This window comes from Meriones unguiculatus, chromosome 5 (genome assembly GCF_030254825.1).
Source record: "Meriones unguiculatus strain TT.TT164.6M chromosome 5, Bangor_MerUng_6.1, whole genome shotgun sequence".
NCBI classification, from domain to species: domain Eukaryota; kingdom Metazoa; phylum Chordata; class Mammalia; order Rodentia; family Muridae; genus Meriones; species Meriones unguiculatus.
The window spans coordinates 106,944,019-106,962,647 of record NC_083353.1 but is presented as its reverse complement, the minus strand read 5'-3'; the positions used below and the strand labels follow the sequence as shown (position 1 = coordinate 106,962,647).

General features: G+C 59.4%; 1 protein-coding gene across 1 annotated transcript in view; it reads left to right on the top strand.

The window, feature by feature from the left end:
* The first annotated feature begins 1,326 nt into the window (after nt 1-1,326).
* The window catches only part of Plxnd1 (plexin D1), a 39,374-nt gene continuing 22,071 nt past the window's right edge, over nt 1,327-18,629 (top strand). The window contains exons 1-5 of the mRNA XM_021641008.2: nt 1,327-2,783; nt 14,961-15,137; nt 17,232-17,363; nt 17,545-17,645; nt 17,730-17,859. Coding sequence (XP_021496683.1) covers nt 1,467-2,783; nt 14,961-15,137; nt 17,232-17,363; nt 17,545-17,645; nt 17,730-17,859 — 1,857 coding nt within the window. The 5' untranslated portion in view covers nt 1,327-1,466. The remainder of the gene's footprint in view (nt 2,784-14,960; nt 15,138-17,231; nt 17,364-17,544; nt 17,646-17,729; nt 17,860-18,629) is intronic.

Below are 18,629 nucleotides of genomic sequence, written 5' to 3'. Positions count from 1 at the left end.
AGTGGCAGGCTCAGTGACAGGAAGGCTGGGGTGGGGGTCCAGGGAAACGGGGGAGGCTGTAGGCCGGGCCCTTTCTGCTGACCCCTCAGGCACAGGGACCCCCCTCCCCACCCTTCCTTCCTATTGGGTGGGAGCAAGGCAGTAGAGGTCACCCTCTGAATAAGGGCCACCGGGCCTCAAGTGACAGCTGCGAGCTGATAGCAGACCCTGACTGAGAGCATTGAGAGCCTGTAGCTGAAGGACTGCGGAGTCCTTCTCCTTTAGCTTTGCTTCTGGGGCCTCAGTTTCCGTGTATGTAAAATGGGTTGAGTATTTGAGGGGGTTGGCACTTGGCGTGGTCCTATGTGGCCACCACCATGCTGTGGAGGGCGTCACCTGGGGCTCTGTGACCTTAGGAAGACTGCTACCTGCTTTTATCCCAAGGACCTACCTGTTCTTTCAGAGGTCAAAGGAGAATGGCGACCAGCGCCAGCTCCTATGTGGGACGACTTTACGAATGCTCAGAACCCTGGACTAAGAGCTGGGGCCTGGGTGCCCACAGGGTCTGGGTCCACACAGAGACCTGTGCTCTGGTGTCCTGCTCAGCCCAGCCTGCCTCATGGTATAGCAAGAGGAACCTACTTCCTGTCAACACACAGTTTCCTACTTTTGCTGTGGGATCGCCCAGCTTGTCCCTTGGTGCCTGCTGCTTGTGTACTCCCTTTACGGGACAGTTTTGGGGACATCATGGGATCCCAAGGGTCTGATGTCCCTGGGTCTGGCTGGCCTTTAGAGGGAAGCTTGGGGAACATGTGAGGAGGGGCTGGGACCAGGAGGGACAGGGGGGCTGGGGAAAAACGGAGAGCTTTGGGGACATGGAAAGGAAAAAGAATGAGGAGGGAGAGCTGCGGGATCAGAAAAAAACGCAGATGAGGGAGAGGGAGTGACGCGGGAGAGGCACGGGGCGGAGTTGACAACACCGGAGTGAGGGAGTCGGAGACGAGCGAGCGAAACTCCGAGCAGCAGTGGAAGACAAACGAGTGGCCAGAAACAGAAGAGGGGAACGACTAGGACGAGGGCAAACAGAGGAAGGAGAACAAACAAGCGTGAGCGAGACCGTTCCAGGTGGCCAGGAACCAGGAAAGAGGCAGGCAACTTGCGACCGCCCAGGGCACCGGCCCGCAGCTAACCCAGACCCCCGGCAGGGGGTGGGGCGTGGCCCAGGGGCGTGGCCCGGGGCGAAAGGGCGTGGGCCAGGCGGCAGGGGCGGGGAGCTGGGCCGGGGGCGTGGCCTCCAGGGAGCCGCCCCCGGGCTGTGCGGCGCGCCAGAGTCGGGCCGGGGCGCCGGGGCCGGGGGCGGCAGGCGCGGGCAGGAAGCGCCTCGCGGCCCGGGCCCGCCCCCCGCCTCTCGCCGCCTCCGAGCTCCCGGCTCCCGGCCGCGCCGCGCCCCATGCACTCGCCGCGCCGCGCAGCCCGCGCTCGCCCGGATGGCTCGTCGCGCCGCGGGCGGCGCACCCCCTAGCGCCCGGGCCGCCGCGGCCGTCCCCCTGCCTCCGCGCCCGCACTCGCGGGGCCCCGGTCTGCCGCCGCTGCCCCTGCTGCTGCTGCTCGGGGCGGCGCGAGCCGGCGCCCTGGAGATCCAGAGGCGCTTCCCCTCGCCCACGCCCACCAACAACTTCGCCCTGGACGGCGCGGCGGGCACCGTGTACCTGGCGGCGGTGAACCGCCTCTACCAGCTGTCGAGCGCCAACTTGAGCCTGGAGGCCGAGGCGACCGTGGGGCCCGTGCCGGACAGCCCGCTGTGTCACGCCCCGCAGCTCCCCCAGGCCTCGTGCGAGCACCCGCGGCGACTCACGGACAACTACAACAAAATCCTGCAGCTGGACCCGGGCCAGGGTCTGGTGGTCGCGTGCGGCTCCATCTACCAGGGCTTGTGCCAGCTGCGGCGCCGGGGCAACATCTCGGCCCTGGCCGTGAGCTTCCCGCCGGCCGCGCCGCCCGCCGAGCCGGTCACCGTGTTCCCCAGCATGCTCAACGTGGCCGCCAACCACCCCAACGCGTCCACCGTGGGGCTGGTGCTGCCGCCGGCCTCGGGCACGGGGGGCAGCCGTCTGCTCGTGGGCGCCACGTACACCGGCTACGGCAGCTCCTTCTTCCCGCGCAACCGGAGCCTGGAGGACCACCGCTTCGAGAACACGCCCGAGATCTCCATCCGCTCCCTGGACGCGCGCGGGGACCTGGCCAAGCTCTTCACCTTCGACCTCAACCCGTCCGACGACAACATCCTGAAGATCAAGCAGGGCGCCAAGGAGCAGCACAAGCTGGGCTTCGTGCGCGCCTTCCTGCACCCGGCGGCGCCCGGGCGCGGCGCGCGGCCCTACGCCTACCTGGCGCTCACCAGCGAGGCGCGCGCGGGCGACAAGGACAGCCAGGCGCGCAGCCTGCTGGCGCGCATCTGCCTGCCCCGCGGCGCGGGCGGCGACGCCAAGAAGCTCACCGAGTCCTACATCCAGCTGGGCTTGCAGTGCGCGGGCGGCCCGGGCCGCGGCGACCTCTACAGCCGCCTGGTGTCCGTCTTCCCCGCGCGCGATCTCTTCTTCGCCGTCTTCGAGCGGCCCCAGGGCACCCCGGGGGCCCGCAACTCCCCGGCCGCCCTCTGTGCCTTCCGCTTCGCTGACGTGCAGGCCGCCATTCGGGCCGCGCGGACCGCCTGCTTCGTGGAGCCGGCCCCCGACGTGGTGGCGGTGCTGGACAGCGTGGTGCAGGGCACCGGGCCGGCCTGCGAGAGCAAACGCAACATCCAGGTACGCCACGGACGCGGGACGGAGATGGTCCCCCCCCCCCGGGGGGGCTCTCTGCGGCCAGCGGGGCCGGCCCGGGAAGCGTGCTGGGTCACAGGTGCGCGCACCTAAGGGGGGGAGGGAGGAGGTCCGGGTTGCCAAGGTGCCCAGGTGTTCCCCGGAGAAGGCGCACCTGCAGCTCAGGTCTGCAGGTGGGAGCCACAGGTGCGCGCTGAGCCGGCGGAGGGAGCGACACCGAGAGTGTGCTTGGGGGAGACCGAGGGTGCCCTGAGGACCTGCCGCAGCGCCCTGGCAGATCGGTGGATGGGTGTGGCGGCAGAGCCCTGGAGATAAAGGAAGGGTGGGATGGGACGGCTGACAAGTGACAGCGGCGCCCGCCGGAGGTCCCGAGAGCCTAGACAACATGCTGGGATGTAGACTCCCAACAGGAGCGCGTGCCAGGGGACACTGTTTTGAGGAACTGATTGGGTCCCCGGAGAGGTCACATGGTGGGCAAACAGGTGTGTGCTCAAGGCCATTCAGCAAACGGCAACTGAGCACCTAGGAGGGCTCCAGTTCTCAACCCGTGGGTCGCGACCCCTTGTGGGTCCCATGTCAGTTGTACTGTCTATCAGATGGATTTACATTACGATTTCTAAGAGCAAAATTACAGTTCCGAAGTAACGGAATAACTTCATGGCGGAGCTCGAGGAACTGTGTTGAAGGGTGGCAGCATTGGGAAGGCTGAGGACCGCTGCCTTAGCCTAAGGGTGGGTTCTCCTCGCATTGTACATACAAACGGAGGAGGTGCAGGGGTTTTAAGGGATGCTCAGAGTCACGCAGCTGGGAACTAGCCGAGGTGGGGCTTGAACACAGGCTGTCCGGCCTCAGTGTGCCCGTGGTGCTGGGGCTTTGCCGCCTCACAGATGTGGAATGGGGGCATCCAGGCAGCCAGACAGATGGGACCACCGAAGGTGGGAAGGAGTCTTTGGTGGAATGGAGAGCTGTAGGTCTGAGGGTGAGGTGGGGCGTCAGGGTGGGCGGTGGCAAGACGGCCAGGTCCTTGGCCAGTCCCCACAGAGGATTCCTCAACAGAACTCACTTCCTTTTGGCTTCAGAAGGTGGGCTTGTTGGTTCTCTTTTTCCACCCTAAGACGGCACTGACTTTGCAGAGGGGCCAAGCCCAGTGTTCTGTGCTCGCTGGGGCTCCCTGCCTTAGCCCTTTCTCTCTCTGTGGTCCTCAGTGTTAGCCAGACTCTCCCCCGTGGGCGTGCCCAACACTGGGGCTTTGAGCGAGCCTAGATTCCTTCCCTTGGCAAAGACTCCCACAGCTGCCTACCACCCCTGCCGGTTGACCCCTCACAAGGAAGGTCATGGAGGGTGAGAGGCAGACGGTCTGTCTGAGGCTTACAGCCTCAGCCGGGTCAGGCTCCCTGTGAAGTCCTGGGGTGAGGGCAGCCGCGGGTTCTTCTCTACGGAGGGAGCCACAGCCTTTCGGTGACTGTGCCTGGCTGGATCTGGGAGCTGGGAGAGCAGGAAGGGGGAAGCTCTGTGGGCAGGGGAGGCAGCCCTTTGTGGGCCCCTAGCTGATGAAGGGTTCTGTGGGATTCCTCGGGCTGCCTGTCCCCTCCCCCTCCAGTAAGATCTGTCCTGATTCCCACGGTCCCTGGTGCCCCCCTGGGCCGGCACAGTGACTCACCCAGCTGAAGGCAGCTGGGTTGTCGCTCTCCCTATGGGGGCAGGGCCTCTCCAGGGAAAAATAGCCCCAAGGCAGTGTAGTTTAGGCCTGCTCCTCACCCCAAGGCCACACAGTCTCCCTGCTGGGGCCCTTCTAGATCAGTCTGCTGCTTTGTCTCCACCCAGCTCCCAACTGTGGGCATCGGCGAGGACTCCCAGATAGTCCCCACACCCCACCCTGGGACTGGACCTGCAGCAGGGCATTGTGTTTGCTGTCCCTGCTAGGCTGTTGCCAGCTCCCCGCTCTGTGGCTTGATGAGGCAACAGATTCTTCTGAAGCCTCAATGCTCTCCTTTCTACAGTTAGGGTAACGCACACAGCCTTCCGCAGAAGCATTAGGACCAAATGAGCAAGGAAACCACAAAGCCAAGCGCTTGCTGCCTCCACAGCACTCATTGGTGGGTTGTGCTGTTCTCACCCCTGGGGATTTAGTTCGCTCTTAGCTGGGCTCTGGGCAGTCCTGGAGAATGCTGTCCTCGTTAGGCCTGCCCCACAGCTGTAAGACCCCACCACCTGCAGCCCCATGAGGGTCCCCTGGATATTTACCACCCCCCCCCAGTGTTATGAGATCTTTGCTTTCTGGGGACCTTTAATGGTTTCTGGCCTCCTGGACAACACAGGGACCTATGGATGGACCAGGTCTCATGTAGCCCGGGACAGTTTTAGGCTCTCTGAGTGATGGGGTTACAATCGTGTGCTGCCATGCTGAGTTTGTGTGCCCCTGAGTGTTAAACCCAGGGTCTAGGTGCGTGCTGTGCTAGGCAAGTGCTGTGTCAACCGAGCTACATCCTGTCCCAAGTGGAGTCATCCTAAGAGCACTGGGGGTCCCTGTGGGGATTCGACGAGATAGGCATATTGTTCGCCCGTCCTCATTACGCACAGGAGTTGGCAGCTGTGTAATCTAGAAAGCCCACGATGGCTGTCGGGGAGGAGGGACCCACAAGGAACAGCAGTCAAGCTGCTCTGCCTAAGATGGTCCCTGGAACCTGCCCTGTTCTGGGCCTGCGTTCCCTGTACTGCCGCTACCGGGCAAACTGGCTGGGCCTGTGCCTTGGGTGTGGCTAGCTGGGACCCTCAAAGCCTGTCCTGTCCGGCGCCGGGTGGAGGGAAAGAAGGTTGTTAGGTGGGACCCCCTCCCCCCACACCACAGTGTGTGTGAAGGGAAAAGCGTGATGGGCAGTTGTATGCTATTGGTGGAGAAACTGAGGCAGGGAGTGGCAAGGTGGCGCTGGCTGGATGTGACTTCTTTTCCTCAGACTGTAAATGACCATGACGTGTGTGTTTTTAAGTTTCGGGACAGCGCAGCAAATGCCTGGTCTGCTTTTTCATGGTATCTTTTTATAGTAATGAAAGGAGGAAAAAAAAATCCCCAGGCAGTTTTTAAAGCAGGCATGCTGTGGGTGGCGCGCGGCTCGGGAAGGTATTTTCTACACCAATTTCAGGGCTGAGATGGCAGGTGGTGGCAGAGAGAGAGAGAGAGAGCTTCCAAGACAGGCTTTAGGTTTGGGAAGGGGTTTGAAGTCAGCACCCTGTGTCAAGGAGGCAGCAGAGACTCCTGGGATTTGGGAGAGGGCCTGGCTGGGATAACCCCTCCTGGAAAGACAGGTGGGCCCCACCGGAGACTGACCGGTTTCCCATGTAAGCAGGGACAAAGCTGAGCTCCGTCCTACCCACATGCTCTGTAACCCAGGACCTTCCCTGTGCCTCAGGCTTCCTCATTCTAACGGAAAGTCTGTGTCTCCTTTCAGAGATGTGGGTCAGAAAATTTCACATGCTGCACCCAGTTAATGGCAGGTGCAGGTACTGCAGGGGTGGGGGGGAGGGTCTGTGTGAGCACAGCAGGCTGGTGTGTGGAGCAGACGGCAGGTGCTCAGAGGAGGGTGGGCCAGGCCCTTGCAGCTGATGAGCTCACACCTGACTCTAAGGGAGCCAGGTTGAGGCGGAGAAGTATAAAGAGAGCCTAGGCAGGCCCTATCCCAAGCGCAGCTCAGTGGTGAGCTGAGATGACTGCTCAGGAGGTTTGTTTGTTTGTTGTTTATTGGGGCGGAGGCTAGGCAGACCCAGAACCTGGTGCCCGCTGCTAGGGAAGAGCTTGTCATTGCCGAGTTCTCTCTGCCAACACTCAGGCCTCAGCCAGTGAGGTTTACAGTGGGGGAAACTGAGACCCAGAGAGGGCAGGGGACTTGCCCAGAGTCACACCGATCACCAGACTGCTGGCTGGCTCTAGACTGTCAGCTGAGAGCCCAGGGTGCCTGGTTTTCCCCGTGGCTGGAATGAGTTCATCTGGGCAATTCCCTGATGGAGGGAGGCTGGCCCGCACAGCTCCTGGGAGACAGATAGGGAGGATGGAGTGTGCATAAGGGCTGGGTGCTGAAGCCTCCGGGCCCGGAGGGGACCTGAGGGCATCTGGCCATGCTCTTCTCTGAAGGGTGCCATGTGGTACAGCTGTGATCCCACCTCCTGGGAAGAGGAAACAGGAGGGTCGTGAGTTAGAGGCCATTCTGAACTGCCGGGGTGAGACCTTGTCCCAAAACAAAACCAAAACCAAAAGTGAAGGAATATCTCTTCTCTGGAAGGGGTGAGGGCCCCAGGCCCTGGGAGGTTGTTCATGCGCTTATCAGACAGTAGGAATGTAGACTGGGCAGGTTCCCTTTGTTCTTGCCAGTGGGGTCTTGAGTCACTTGTGTTGGGGACAGACTGGAGGGACCGATCAGGAAGCTGTGGATGGATGCCACGGCCCTCGACTCAGCCACAGCAGAGGCCCCTCACCACTCAGCCGGTAGCCTTGTTCATGAAGTTTAGGGAGCTCAGGTTCTAGAGCCTGCTGCGGGACCTGAGCTGGACCATGGATTCACAGAGTCCCTCGTTCAGCCACCAAAAATACAGCTGTCCCTCTGTAGTTAGTGAAATTTCCCAAGAGTTTGTTCTGTGCTGGGCATTTTCAAAGCACCTCATCACCCGACTCCACCCAACCCAATAAAATGGCTTTTATCTACAGGCCAACGTCCCGTGTCTTTCTCTGTCACCCCCCCCACACACACCTTATTTTTTTTAAGACAAGGTCTGTCATTGAACCTTGGCTGACTAGTGAGCTCCAAGGATCTTCGTGCTTCAGCCTCCCAGTGCTGGATGACAGCTGAGAGCAGGCCGTATCCGGGTTTTCATGTGGGTGTGCTGGCGATCTGAACTCAGAGCCCCCTGCTTATGCACTGAGCACTTAAAAAAAAAATGAGCCCGTTTTAAAGGTGGGGACATAGAGCCTAAGAATGGCCTAGGTGGCAGTGAGTGCTCCCAGGAAACCTGCAGAATTGCCCTAAGTCTAGAGTCAGAACCCTTCAGCCAACCCTAGGTGTAGGGCTCCTGCCCCTCCCTCCGCCTGCCATCTTTGCTGGCTTGTCTTGTCCTGTGTCTAACTCCTGGGGGCATCCCTTAGGGATGGGACTAGGCTTTTTGCATTGCCCAAAGAGAGAGGGTAGACCCTGCCCCAGTATCCCACAGTCCCAGAACACTCAGAACCACGCTGCCCTGTGCTGAGCCTCATCCGAGAACAGGAGGGCTTCCTGGAGGTGGTGGCTCTGGACAGCACCTGGAAGATGGCTAGGCAGGGAAGGAAGGAATCATGGCAGGGACAGTGTGGTGGTCAACATAGCCAGCAGGACTAGGACTGAGAACACAGGGTGGTGACTGTGGACCAAGTTCTTAGACACCGTCCTGCTGGCCCTGGGGGCCCGTGTGGCTTTGGAGGATGACGACACACGGCCCGTTTGGCTCTGGAGAAGTCCTGGCTGCCACCAGGTGCCTGCCAAATTCCCCTGGGATGGCTGCACCAGGTGATCCCCGAAGGCCGCTGCAGCTCTGACAATGGTGTGAGCATTGCCATGGAAACCAGCTGTCCCCGAATGGGGACAGCCCCAGGAGCATCTCTGAGCTCCAGAAACAGGATCCTGGCCACCCCAGAAGGCAGCTTCCTCTTGTCAAAAAAGCCCATGTTGGGGCCACCCAGGTGGGTATCTGGTGGCCCGGCTGGAGTGGCTTCCTCTGGTGCCGACACACGATGCCACCAAACCCCCAGGCAGCCAGGCCCCTGCCCTCCCCATGCACCGTCCTCAGCCCCAAACCCCATAAATCACATACTATGGAGGAAGGAAGCACGCGGCTCCGGTCCAAGGCCTACGCAGCCCCAGAGGGCCGATCACCGCAGCACTTCAGGCCCAATCAGTAAATAACAGAGCTGCGAGCAGTAGCCTTGAGTGGAGGCCTCAGGCTGGAGCCGAGCTGGGCGCTGGCCAGCTGCCTGCATGGGCCATCTCAGCCTCGTGTTGCACGCTGTGCTGTGAGGCAGTGGGCCTCCGTTTCTCCAGCCGGCACCCCAGGGCTTCCCAGCTCCAAGTGGCTGTGACGGTGGGGAGCTCCAGAGTCGGGGCCACAGTCTGCAGAACCAGCTGGCCTGCCTGGGGCCTAGGAGCCCCAAAGTGTGTCAGTGCCCAAGGGACAGGGGGACTACAGGCCGCTAGAGAGGAGGAGGGAGGCTGAGCTGCAGAGGAGGTGTGAGACTCATTCTGTTCCCCAGCCCTCAAGGGACCAGTGGTGGCCAGCCCGGGAGACACAGCTGGTCCCCTGCAGTGAGGAAACAGCAGAAAGCCATCTAGCTGGAGAAGGCCTGCCTACTGGAGATAGCTGGGGGTGGGGGTGGGGGCTCAGCTAGGGAGAAATGTGGTGCTGCTTAGCCCACACCCACTCTGTTCCTTGGGGGCCAGTAGGGGTGTGTGTGTGTGTGTGTGTGTGTGTGTGTGTGTGTGCGCGCGCGCTGGGGACAGGGCCGGGCCGGGGAATGAGAAACAGTCTGGAGAAGGGGGTAGCTGGGTGTCTGGCCTGCTGTGACTAGCTAGCTAAATAACCACCATCTGAGTCAGCCCTCAGGCCGCCAAGTCCCTACTGTACAGCGTCCTCTCTCAAGAACCCACATGGACACCTGATGGCCAGCGGTCACCTGGCAGGGCTTCCTCATCCTGACCCCACTGATGTTCCCAGAAGCACCTGTGAGCCTAGCACCTCCCATAGTCTTGTGTGGCAGGTGCCTTTCTCAGTCTCCGGAAGCCAGCGAATGGCCGGGCTGTGTGTCTCAGGGAAGCCCCTGCCCTGCTCTGTGCAGGGCAGCTCTGGCCGCTCCCGGAGGGAGGCCTCTTGATGGCCTTGGGAAATGCAGACTCTTCTCGGCAGGAGCGGTTTCCTCCGAGGGAGCTTTCCAGAGGCGCATCTGTCTTCCCCTCCCCTGGCCTGAGCTGGCACAGGGCAGGCTTAAAGAGTCCTTTTGTGCCTCAGTTTAGCCCTCAAATGCGGCACTGCCCACGAGAAGCCACCATGTTCCAGAGGGCGGCATGTGCCGAGGCTGGGAGGTGGGGGGGGGGGTGAGGGCTAGGTCTCCTGGAGGTGAAGCTCTCTGCTGATGATCACCTATCTGTGCAAGCTCCAGAGTCTTCTTCCTCTTATTCCTGAGACAAGCAGTAAGGCCAAGAGCAGAGGGCCCCAGCTGGCTGGCTCTGCAGGAAGCCGCCGCCTGCTGTGTCACCCCTTTTCCTGAGCCTGCCACCTCCAGACCCCCAGGAGAACCCTGCTCCGGCCAGCCCGGGTCCCTGTCCTTGTCCTTTTACAGAGATCAGAGCTTGAAAGTCTAGGAGGTGAGGCTCCACATGGGGCAAAGATGAGAGAGGGGTTGGCCAGGACACATGTCAGACAGGTCAGGGTCACTTTGAGCCAGCTCCTGTTTATCCTGACCGCGCTGGAGTCCCACTGGAGGCTGCTGAGCTGCAGAGGGCTCGTGGCCTACTTTGCAGTTGTGTGCATGCGTGTGTGCGTTTGTGTGTGTGTATTTTTTAATAAGCATCTTATTTCAAATAATTTTCGACTTATAGGACTATAAGTTGTGAAGGCGGGAAGGGCAGCCCCTGTGTCCCTCTCCCGCAGCCCCCTTTGCTGGCATCCCACACTACCTTGGTCCGTTTGTCAGAGGGTGCTTCGGTATTTGGGGTGCCATTCTCAGCTAAGCTGCGGAAGCTCCCTGTGGGATGGGGTGTGGCTCCCACAGAGCCCCTGTCTTACAGACTCTACCCCAGCACAGCAGAGAGAAAAAAAAAATCTCCCAATGGCTGCCGTGGGGGTGGTGGGAGGGGAGTTCTGGGCAGCCCAGTAGCTGTTGTCAACCCACTGTCAGCTGTGTGACACTTCTGAGCAGTTGTGGGCCTCTGACAGGAAGGTGTCCCTAGGCCATGGCCAGCTGCACAGTAGGCACCTGGGATGGAACCTGACGACCGTGGTTGTCATGTCTCATCTTCTGAGTGCCTACTGTGGGGTTAGAGAGGTCTGGCAGGGTCTGTGGGCAGGATACGGCAGGCATACTGTAAGGCCTCCTGTAGCTGGCTTCCTGGGAGAGAAGAGCCGTATTCAGCTGCAATTACTGAAGGAGTGAAATCAATAGGGCAGCCCTTTAATGGAGAGTGGGCAGCGCGGAGCTTGGCCCCAGGAGGCGGCCCATTCCGACGGGAGGGGCTGTGTGCTCTCAAGGAAGAGCAGAGAACAGCGGCCGTTCCCTGCCCCATTTCAGAGAGGGACAAACTGAGGCCCTTACAGGAAACCGAGCCAGCCGCTAGAGTTTGTCTTGCCCCAAACACCTGCCCGCCCTGTGCTCCGGCACACAGTACCGTGAACCCTCCTGCTCTTCCAGCACCCCTCGGCTGCACTGCCTTCCATCGCTCTGCTTGGAAAGGAAGCAGCTGGGTAGCGTCATTCACACCTCACTCTAAGCGAACTTCCCTTCTGTAGTAAGTATTCACCCAGGAGCACTCCAGGGGGACCCCGCATGCAAATGATACACCCGACCGTCACAGAGAAAAGTGTGTGTGTGTGTGTGTGTGTGTGTGCGTGTGTGTGCGTGCGTGCGCACGCGCACATGTGTGCGTGGACGCATGCACGTGGAGGCCAGAGGGCAACCTTGGGTGTTGTCCTCACGGGCTTCTCAAAGTAGGCTAGGCTCGCTGGCCAGGGAACTGCAAGGAGCCAACCACCCGAATTCTGGGAGTACAAGGGAAAGTCTCCTCAGCAGACAGTGGCCGCTGAAGGAAGGACCAGCGGAGGGGCGTGGGACATCGGGGTGTGTGTTGGGGGGGACAGTGGGGCCTAGAGTGTGGGTGGTGGGCAGAATGGAGGCAGGCCCCTTTGGCAGGGTGAAATCCCTCTTGCGCTGTGGGGACAGTAAGGCGCGTGTCACAGGGAAGGGTGTGCTAGGAATAGGTCAGAGTGTGTGTGGGTCCACCTCAGTGAATGAGGTGCTAGGGGAGAAATTCCAGGCTGTGGGGCCCACACCCCTAATCAGTAAGACCACCCGCAGGACCTCTGTGGGTGTCCCGGCCCTGTTCCTGCATGAGCTACTTGGAGTCTGAAGGCTCCTGTACAGATATCATGCAGCCCCCGATGCTCACTTCTCCTTTAAAAAAAAAAAAAAAAAGGAAAGAAAGAAAGCTTTTTTTTTTTTTTTTAAGATTTTATTTTTAGGATAAGAGAAAAAAAAAAAAGGAGGTTGGGGGAAAGGCTTTTTCGAAAATTCCTTCGGCACAGAATTAATGGCTTGTGAACGTCAGGGCGGGCGGCGGGAGTCAGTTCCCAGCCTTTCAGCAGCCTCCCCTCTTACCGCGGCCCACAAATCACCCGCAGCCCAGCATGGGCTCTGCCTTTCCCAGGACCCGCACCCCGCACCCTGGCTGGACAGCCTGGCAGGACTCAGCAGAGAACCCAGGGTCTCCCAGAGCTCACATCCCACAGCGGGGCTTTGCAGCTTTAATTAAAAAAAAAAAAAAAAACACACAACAACAACAAAAAAAACCCAAGAACTTATTGAATGACGCAAGTAAGTAATCTGTATTCAGTGGAGAAACTTATGTAAGTTGTGGCAGCTGTGGCCTCAGTGGGATGGGATGGCCATAGCCCTTGTGGTGCAGGACAGTTGGGGAGGAGCCCGGCGAGGGGGACAGTTCAGAATCCGCATCAAGGTCATCTCAGCTCATGTACGCCCAGGACGAGGGCAGGTGGGTTGGGGCCAAAGCACAGGTCAGAAGGAGCCAGCAAGAGTGACATGACAGTGAGTTTGTTTGTACATCTCACTTAATTTAACTCTGTCAACCGAGGTCTGAGATTATTAAATGGAAAATTCCAGAAATAAACAGTTCACGATCTTGAGATCGCCTGCCGTTCTGAGTACCGTGATGGAGCCTTGGGGTGCCCGTCCCTGGCCTGCGTCTGAATCTGGGCTCTGTCCAGCAGCGTTTCCACCCTGCCTAAGCTACCCACCCGGCAGCTGCTCGGTAGTCATGGTTACTGAGCTCCCATCCCCAAATGCCAGAGCTTTGTTTACATGACCCTTATCTTTCTTAAAGTGCAAATACACGGTGGTGGCAGTTTGGCCCATCACAAAAAGGCCACAAAATGCCTGCTTTGAGGGAAAGGGTGAAAATTCTTGACTCAAAGCTGCCAAGGTCTGTGGTACAGTAAGATGGCAAGCTGGAGCCCACACTTAGCACACTCATTGCAGTGTTCTGTTGTTCCATTATTGCGGCTCTTAAAAACTCTTACAGGGAGATACGTCCGGGACTGTGTATAGGACTTGGCCCTTGTGTCTTCCGACATTCCCCAGAGGACTGGGGACCTGCTCCCGTGGGGACGTGGCTGCACAGCAGTGCGGTAGACAGTGATGAGAACAGAGATGATGGCCCTGAGGTGGGACCAGCTTGTTTGGTTACAGACATACAGGTTAGACAGCGGGAATGGAGACCTGAGGGCGCTCGGGGCTGGGGCCAGAGAAGCCCTGTTGAGGTGGGTGAGGCCACAAGCTTGAGCGTAGGCGGCCTGTGTGTGTTGGGTGAACGTTCTGCCATGGAACTCCACCTCAGACTCTACCCATGTGGGTGCGTGTGTCTGAGGTCAGAGGGCAACTTTCAGGAGTCTGTCCTTGCCTTCCACTTTGTGCGTGGCGTGAGCTTTGCCGAGGACGGGATTACAGATGTGCACCGCCGTCCCTGGCTATTTCCGTGGGGTCCACAGACACGCACACTCCAGTCGTTAGGCCTGTGTGGCAGGAGCTTGTGCCTGCCGAGCCAACTCGCCAGCCCCCGTTCGTCTTTTTTAAAATTCACTTTTTTAGTTTTTATTTTTAGATTTTTTTTTATTTAAATTATCTTCATACAATACATTTTGATCATATTCTTCCCCCCCCAACTCCTCCCAGATCCCCCCTACGTTTCTACCTGCCCAATCTCTCTCTCACTAGCTTGGAACTCACGGAGGAGCCATGCTGGCTGGTCAGTAGTTCGCAGGGAACCCACCCATCTGCCCCTGCAGCTTTCGGGTTGCCTATGTGCAATTCTGTTACCTGGCTTTTTTTCACTCAGGTTCTGGAATCAAATTCGGGTTCTCACGCCTGTGTGGCAAGTACCCTACCATGAGCCGTTCTGCAGCCCTCACATCCTGTCCTGTTATAGGATCAGCAGCAGTCATAGCTGGGACCTGCTGGTATCTGCTGCCTCTGTCCCAGCACCAGCTGAAGACCTTGCCCTCTGCGAGCTCAGTCCACCACTGATAACTGTCTCAACCCCACCCCCAAGGGGGAGTATGTGCACATGCCCATTTTAGAGCAGAGTAAACCGAGGCTCAGAAAAGCAAAGTGACATGCCCAGGTCACCCGTAGCCACCCTCCAGGACACCATTTGCCCGTGGGTTAGCCCAGGACAGCTCAGCCTCACCCTGGACCCGGGTATGGGGCTTGTCCCCACTCCCCGAAATTGTCCCAAGAAACTAGGGCGATGGGAACAGATGCCAGAACTGTGGGAGAATGAAGGTGGGAGGGATGCCTGTTGGTTATCAATAGGTAAGCCTATTGAGGCAAGGATGGCCTTGTGCTGCACAGGCTCTTCTGGCCCGTGTGCTGGGGCCAGCCAGGAGGAATGATGTGGCCCGTATGTGGCTGTCACCCAGCTACAACCTCCGGCGTCTTTTAATTCAGAATTAGGATTTCGCTGTATCGTTCAGCCTGGTCTAAAATTCCCAGTGTGAGGTGACCCTCCTGCCTCAGCTTCTCTAGTGTCTGGGACTACAAGTATGTACCCCGGTACTGTACCTCTAGTCTCTTCAAAGCCAAACTGACCAGTGTCTTGGCCAGCCTGTCTTGCCTTCCTCCCTCCCTCACACCCAGTCCAATCCCCACACACCTTTGAACACCATCCATCTCTAGGAGCAGCGGTGTCACCCAAGGTCAAGGCTAGGCCTGGGTAGCGCCTGGGGATCTATTAAGCTGGGCCTCCACTTGAACCTTGCCACCTTGCCTCAAGCAGGGTCTGTGCGCTGAGATCCAGCTATTCGGGCAAGCAGGGAGCCAGAGAAGGTTCCAGAGCTGAGGTCTCTTCTGCCTTGTCTCCACAGCTGCAGCCGGAGCAGCTGGATTGCGGAGCTGCTCACCTGCAGCACCCGCTGTCCATCCTGCAGCCACTGAGGGCATCGCCTGTGTTCCGAGCTCCGGGCCTCACAGCTGTGGCCGTGGCCAGTGCCAACAACTACACCGCGGTCTTCCTGGGCACTGCCACAGGGAGGCTCCTCAAGGTAAGCCTGTGCTATGGGTGTTCCCCAGGAGTGAGCCCCAGAAGGGCCAGTGTCACGCTGTTTTCTTCCCTCCATGGCTCCACATGACCTGTCTCGGAGGGGAGGGTCTGGCCTGAGAGCTGTCTGAATCTGCTGTCAGCATCTTCTTCTGGCCTGGGGTTTATTGCCCTTTTTTCTGTGTAGCCTTGGCTGGCCTAGGAACTCACAGAGGCCTGCCTTGCCTCTGCCTCCCTGAGCAGCCACCGGGCCTGGCTCGCCCAGTGGCTTCTTGACCTCTGCAATGCATGTGCTCTCTCTGGGCCTCAGTTTCCCCACTGTCTAGACTTCAATGAAGGAGGTCACAGCCCTCAGGAAGTCACACCACCTCAGGCGTCCACGGTTTCTGAATTAATCATGCCGTCCACCACCCTACAGTTTTCAGACCTAACAGAGGGCAAGAAGTCACTTTTCTTACCTCAGGGCAGACGGAGCATGGGACCATCCCTGCCCGCTGCCTCTCCACCTCTCTGTAGGGAGAGTCAGCCTCTGAGCCAGGCCCAGTCTAATTGACTCAGAGCCCATAATCTAATTCCCTTTGGCAGCCGCCTGGGTGGGATGGAGGTGAGGCTCAAGCCCCTCAGGCCTGGCACAGAAGCACCAGTGGTGGGCAGTGAGGACCCAGGACCCCAGGACATATTGCTCAGCTTCAGTTGGGTGAAGGGAGTGGGCACCAGGGCTCAGCTTTGTGGTCAGATGAGCAGCTTCTGCCTTTGACTGCTGCTTCATGCCGTGTGACCTGAGGACATAGCCTGTCTCCTCTGGACTCGAGGCTGTCTGGCTGTTGAGGAGCAATGAGGCAGAGCAGGACTGTGGTCAGAGCCCTCTCCATCTTCTGCCCACAAAGCTGCAATCATTAGGCACCTGCTGTTTCCCCCGAGCCTCAAAGGGTATGTCACAGGCACCGTGACCTTCAGCTTGGCTCTCACACCAAGCTAAGGAGACTTCATGGAGGTCTTTCAAGAGAGGTGACTACCCCCGAAGTGATTGCATAGCTAGAGATGGGGTCGTTGCTTTCCATTTTCAATTGGTTTATCTGTGCCATGCTTGGGACGGAACCCAGGGCCTCGGTGATGGCGCTGCATCAGGCAGCCCCCTGTTGGCCCCAGTCCGCACAGGTGCCTCTCCTGCCAGTAGATCCTGTTTGGAGCCTCTATCTTAATCCCCAGCTGGGCCCCCAGGACTCAGCAAACATTTAGGGAATGGAGATGAATTGGTGTCTGTTTGGTATCTTGGGGTACGGGGTAGGGCATGGGGTGAGCCAGTATCCCAAGAGGCCTCCTGGCAACATCTTAGAGGTCAAGCCCGAGCCTGGGGGGATCTGGGGAGGGCACAGTGTTGACCTGGTACACCCCAGAATGAAAAGGATGGAGTGCTCCCAGGAACACGTGTGGCAAAGGCTAGGCAGGCCTGGCTGGGATGTGAGTAGAAGAGTGGGAGCAAAGTGAGAAAGGGGCGGGGGTGTGGCAGCGTGGATCCTCAAGGCATCGAATGTCAAGGCTAGTTTTTTTTTTCCTGCAGGGAATCTCCAACCCAGAGGAGAGGTTAGTGGGTGGGCGGCCCCAGAGGTGTCCAGACTACCAGCCTTTACCCTCAGATCAGCAACTTGGGGCCTCGAGCACCCAGCCTGCTGGGGACGAGGAGGAAACAGACAGCAGAGCTTTGCCAGTCCACAGGGGCCGTGCAGGACTCTGCTTGTCTTTACCACTCAGCCCCGCAGAACAGGTGGCCATCCTGACTCTTACTCACTAGGGAAACTGAGGCTCAGGGAGAGAGAACAACTCCTATGGATTGTACATGAGAGCAACTAATGTCAGAAACGGAGTTCAAGCCTTGCTGTTGGCCACGACAACCAGCAGCCTCCCAGAGATTGTTTTGGAAACTACGCCTATACCTGGGAGGGGGGAATGTCAGGCCAAGCAGGGAGGGGGTTCCTGGTGGGGATGCTGCAGGGTCAGCGTGAGAATGAGAGCGTGAAACTAAGAGAGTAGGTGCGGGCCATCTGAGCAGGAGGGGAGAGGAGGCCTTGGGGCAGCCTGACCGTCTTCCCTCCCACAGATCAGCCTGAACGAGAGCATGCAGGTAGTGAGCAGGCGGGTGCTGACGGTGGCCTACGGGGAGCCCGTGCACCATGTCATGCAGTTTGACCCCACGGACCCCGGTTATCTATACCTGATGACGTCTCACCAGGTGAGGCCGACTGCAGCCAGCCAGCTTCCCTCCCCATCTCCACCTCTGCTCACCCGCGTCTGGGGCTCCAGGCTTCAGGGAGGCCATGTTTCTCCCACGTGCCCGCCTCCGACCTTAGGCTACCTTAGCCTCACGAGAGAGGGGTGGCTGGTTTGCTCAGCTGGGTCCCCTCTGCCCGCAGATGGCCCGCGTCAAGGTTGCGGCCTGTGAGATGCACTCCAGCTGCTCGGACTGCGTGGGCGCAGCCGACGCCTACTGTGGCTGGTGCACTCTGGAGACCCGGTGAGGGCCCTGAAGTGATGGCGGGGCAGGGAGGGCCAGGGGGCAGCGGCCCCGGCCTCGGACCTGACCCCGCGGTGCCTGTAGGTGTACACTCCAGCAGGACTGCGCCAACTCCAGCCAGCCCCATTTCTGGACCAGTGCCAGCGAGGGCCCGGGCCGCTGCCCCACCATGACCGTCCTGCCGTCTGAGATCGATGTGCGCCGGGACTACACGGTGAGGAGAGCCCCAGCAGCGTAAAGCCTGAAGGCACATAGAAGGGACAGGGACAGCCAGAGTTCAGGGAGCCCGAAGCCAGCGCCAGGCACCACCTCCACGGCTGGGCCACCATTCAGGGTCCTGCCATGGACTCTTAGAGGACCTAGTCACAGCGAGGACTGTGAACCCTGGGTGACATGGCAGTGCAAAGGGTCACTGCTGGCATTTAAACTGCAGATCCGGAATGTGCTGAGTGGGGACACACACGCATGGGAGAGTAAGCCCCCCCCCCAGGGGGGTTGCCAGCAGCCATCAACTATTCCTGAAATGGGGCAGATGGGTGGTGGCTAGGGCCAGGAAAGCCATGCCTGCGGCGTGGTGGGTGGCCCAGCAGCCTGCGTCCCTCCCAGCTCCCTCTTCACTGACTCCTGTGAGGAGAGGTCCCTCCTGTGTCACCCTGAGGGTGCAGACCAGCGTTGGCCTGGGAGAGGGGGTGGACTGAGGTTGAGGAATAGCCTGATGGGAAACTACAATCCGGAGGCCCCAAGGTGGGAGTGAGGTCCAAGTGTCTGGGAGCGGGGAGTGGGGTCAGAGCAGCCATGTGCTGCAGAAACCTTCTGTTCTCGAGACAGTCTCACACCATAGCCCACTGCGGCCTTGAGCTTGTGACAGTCCTCCTGCCTCAGCTTCCCAAGTGCGGGGATCGCAGGCTGTGTCAGAACACCTGGTAACAGAGCCCTTATGAGGAGCCTCAAATGGGAAAACCAAAGCCCCAGGGTTGCTTATGT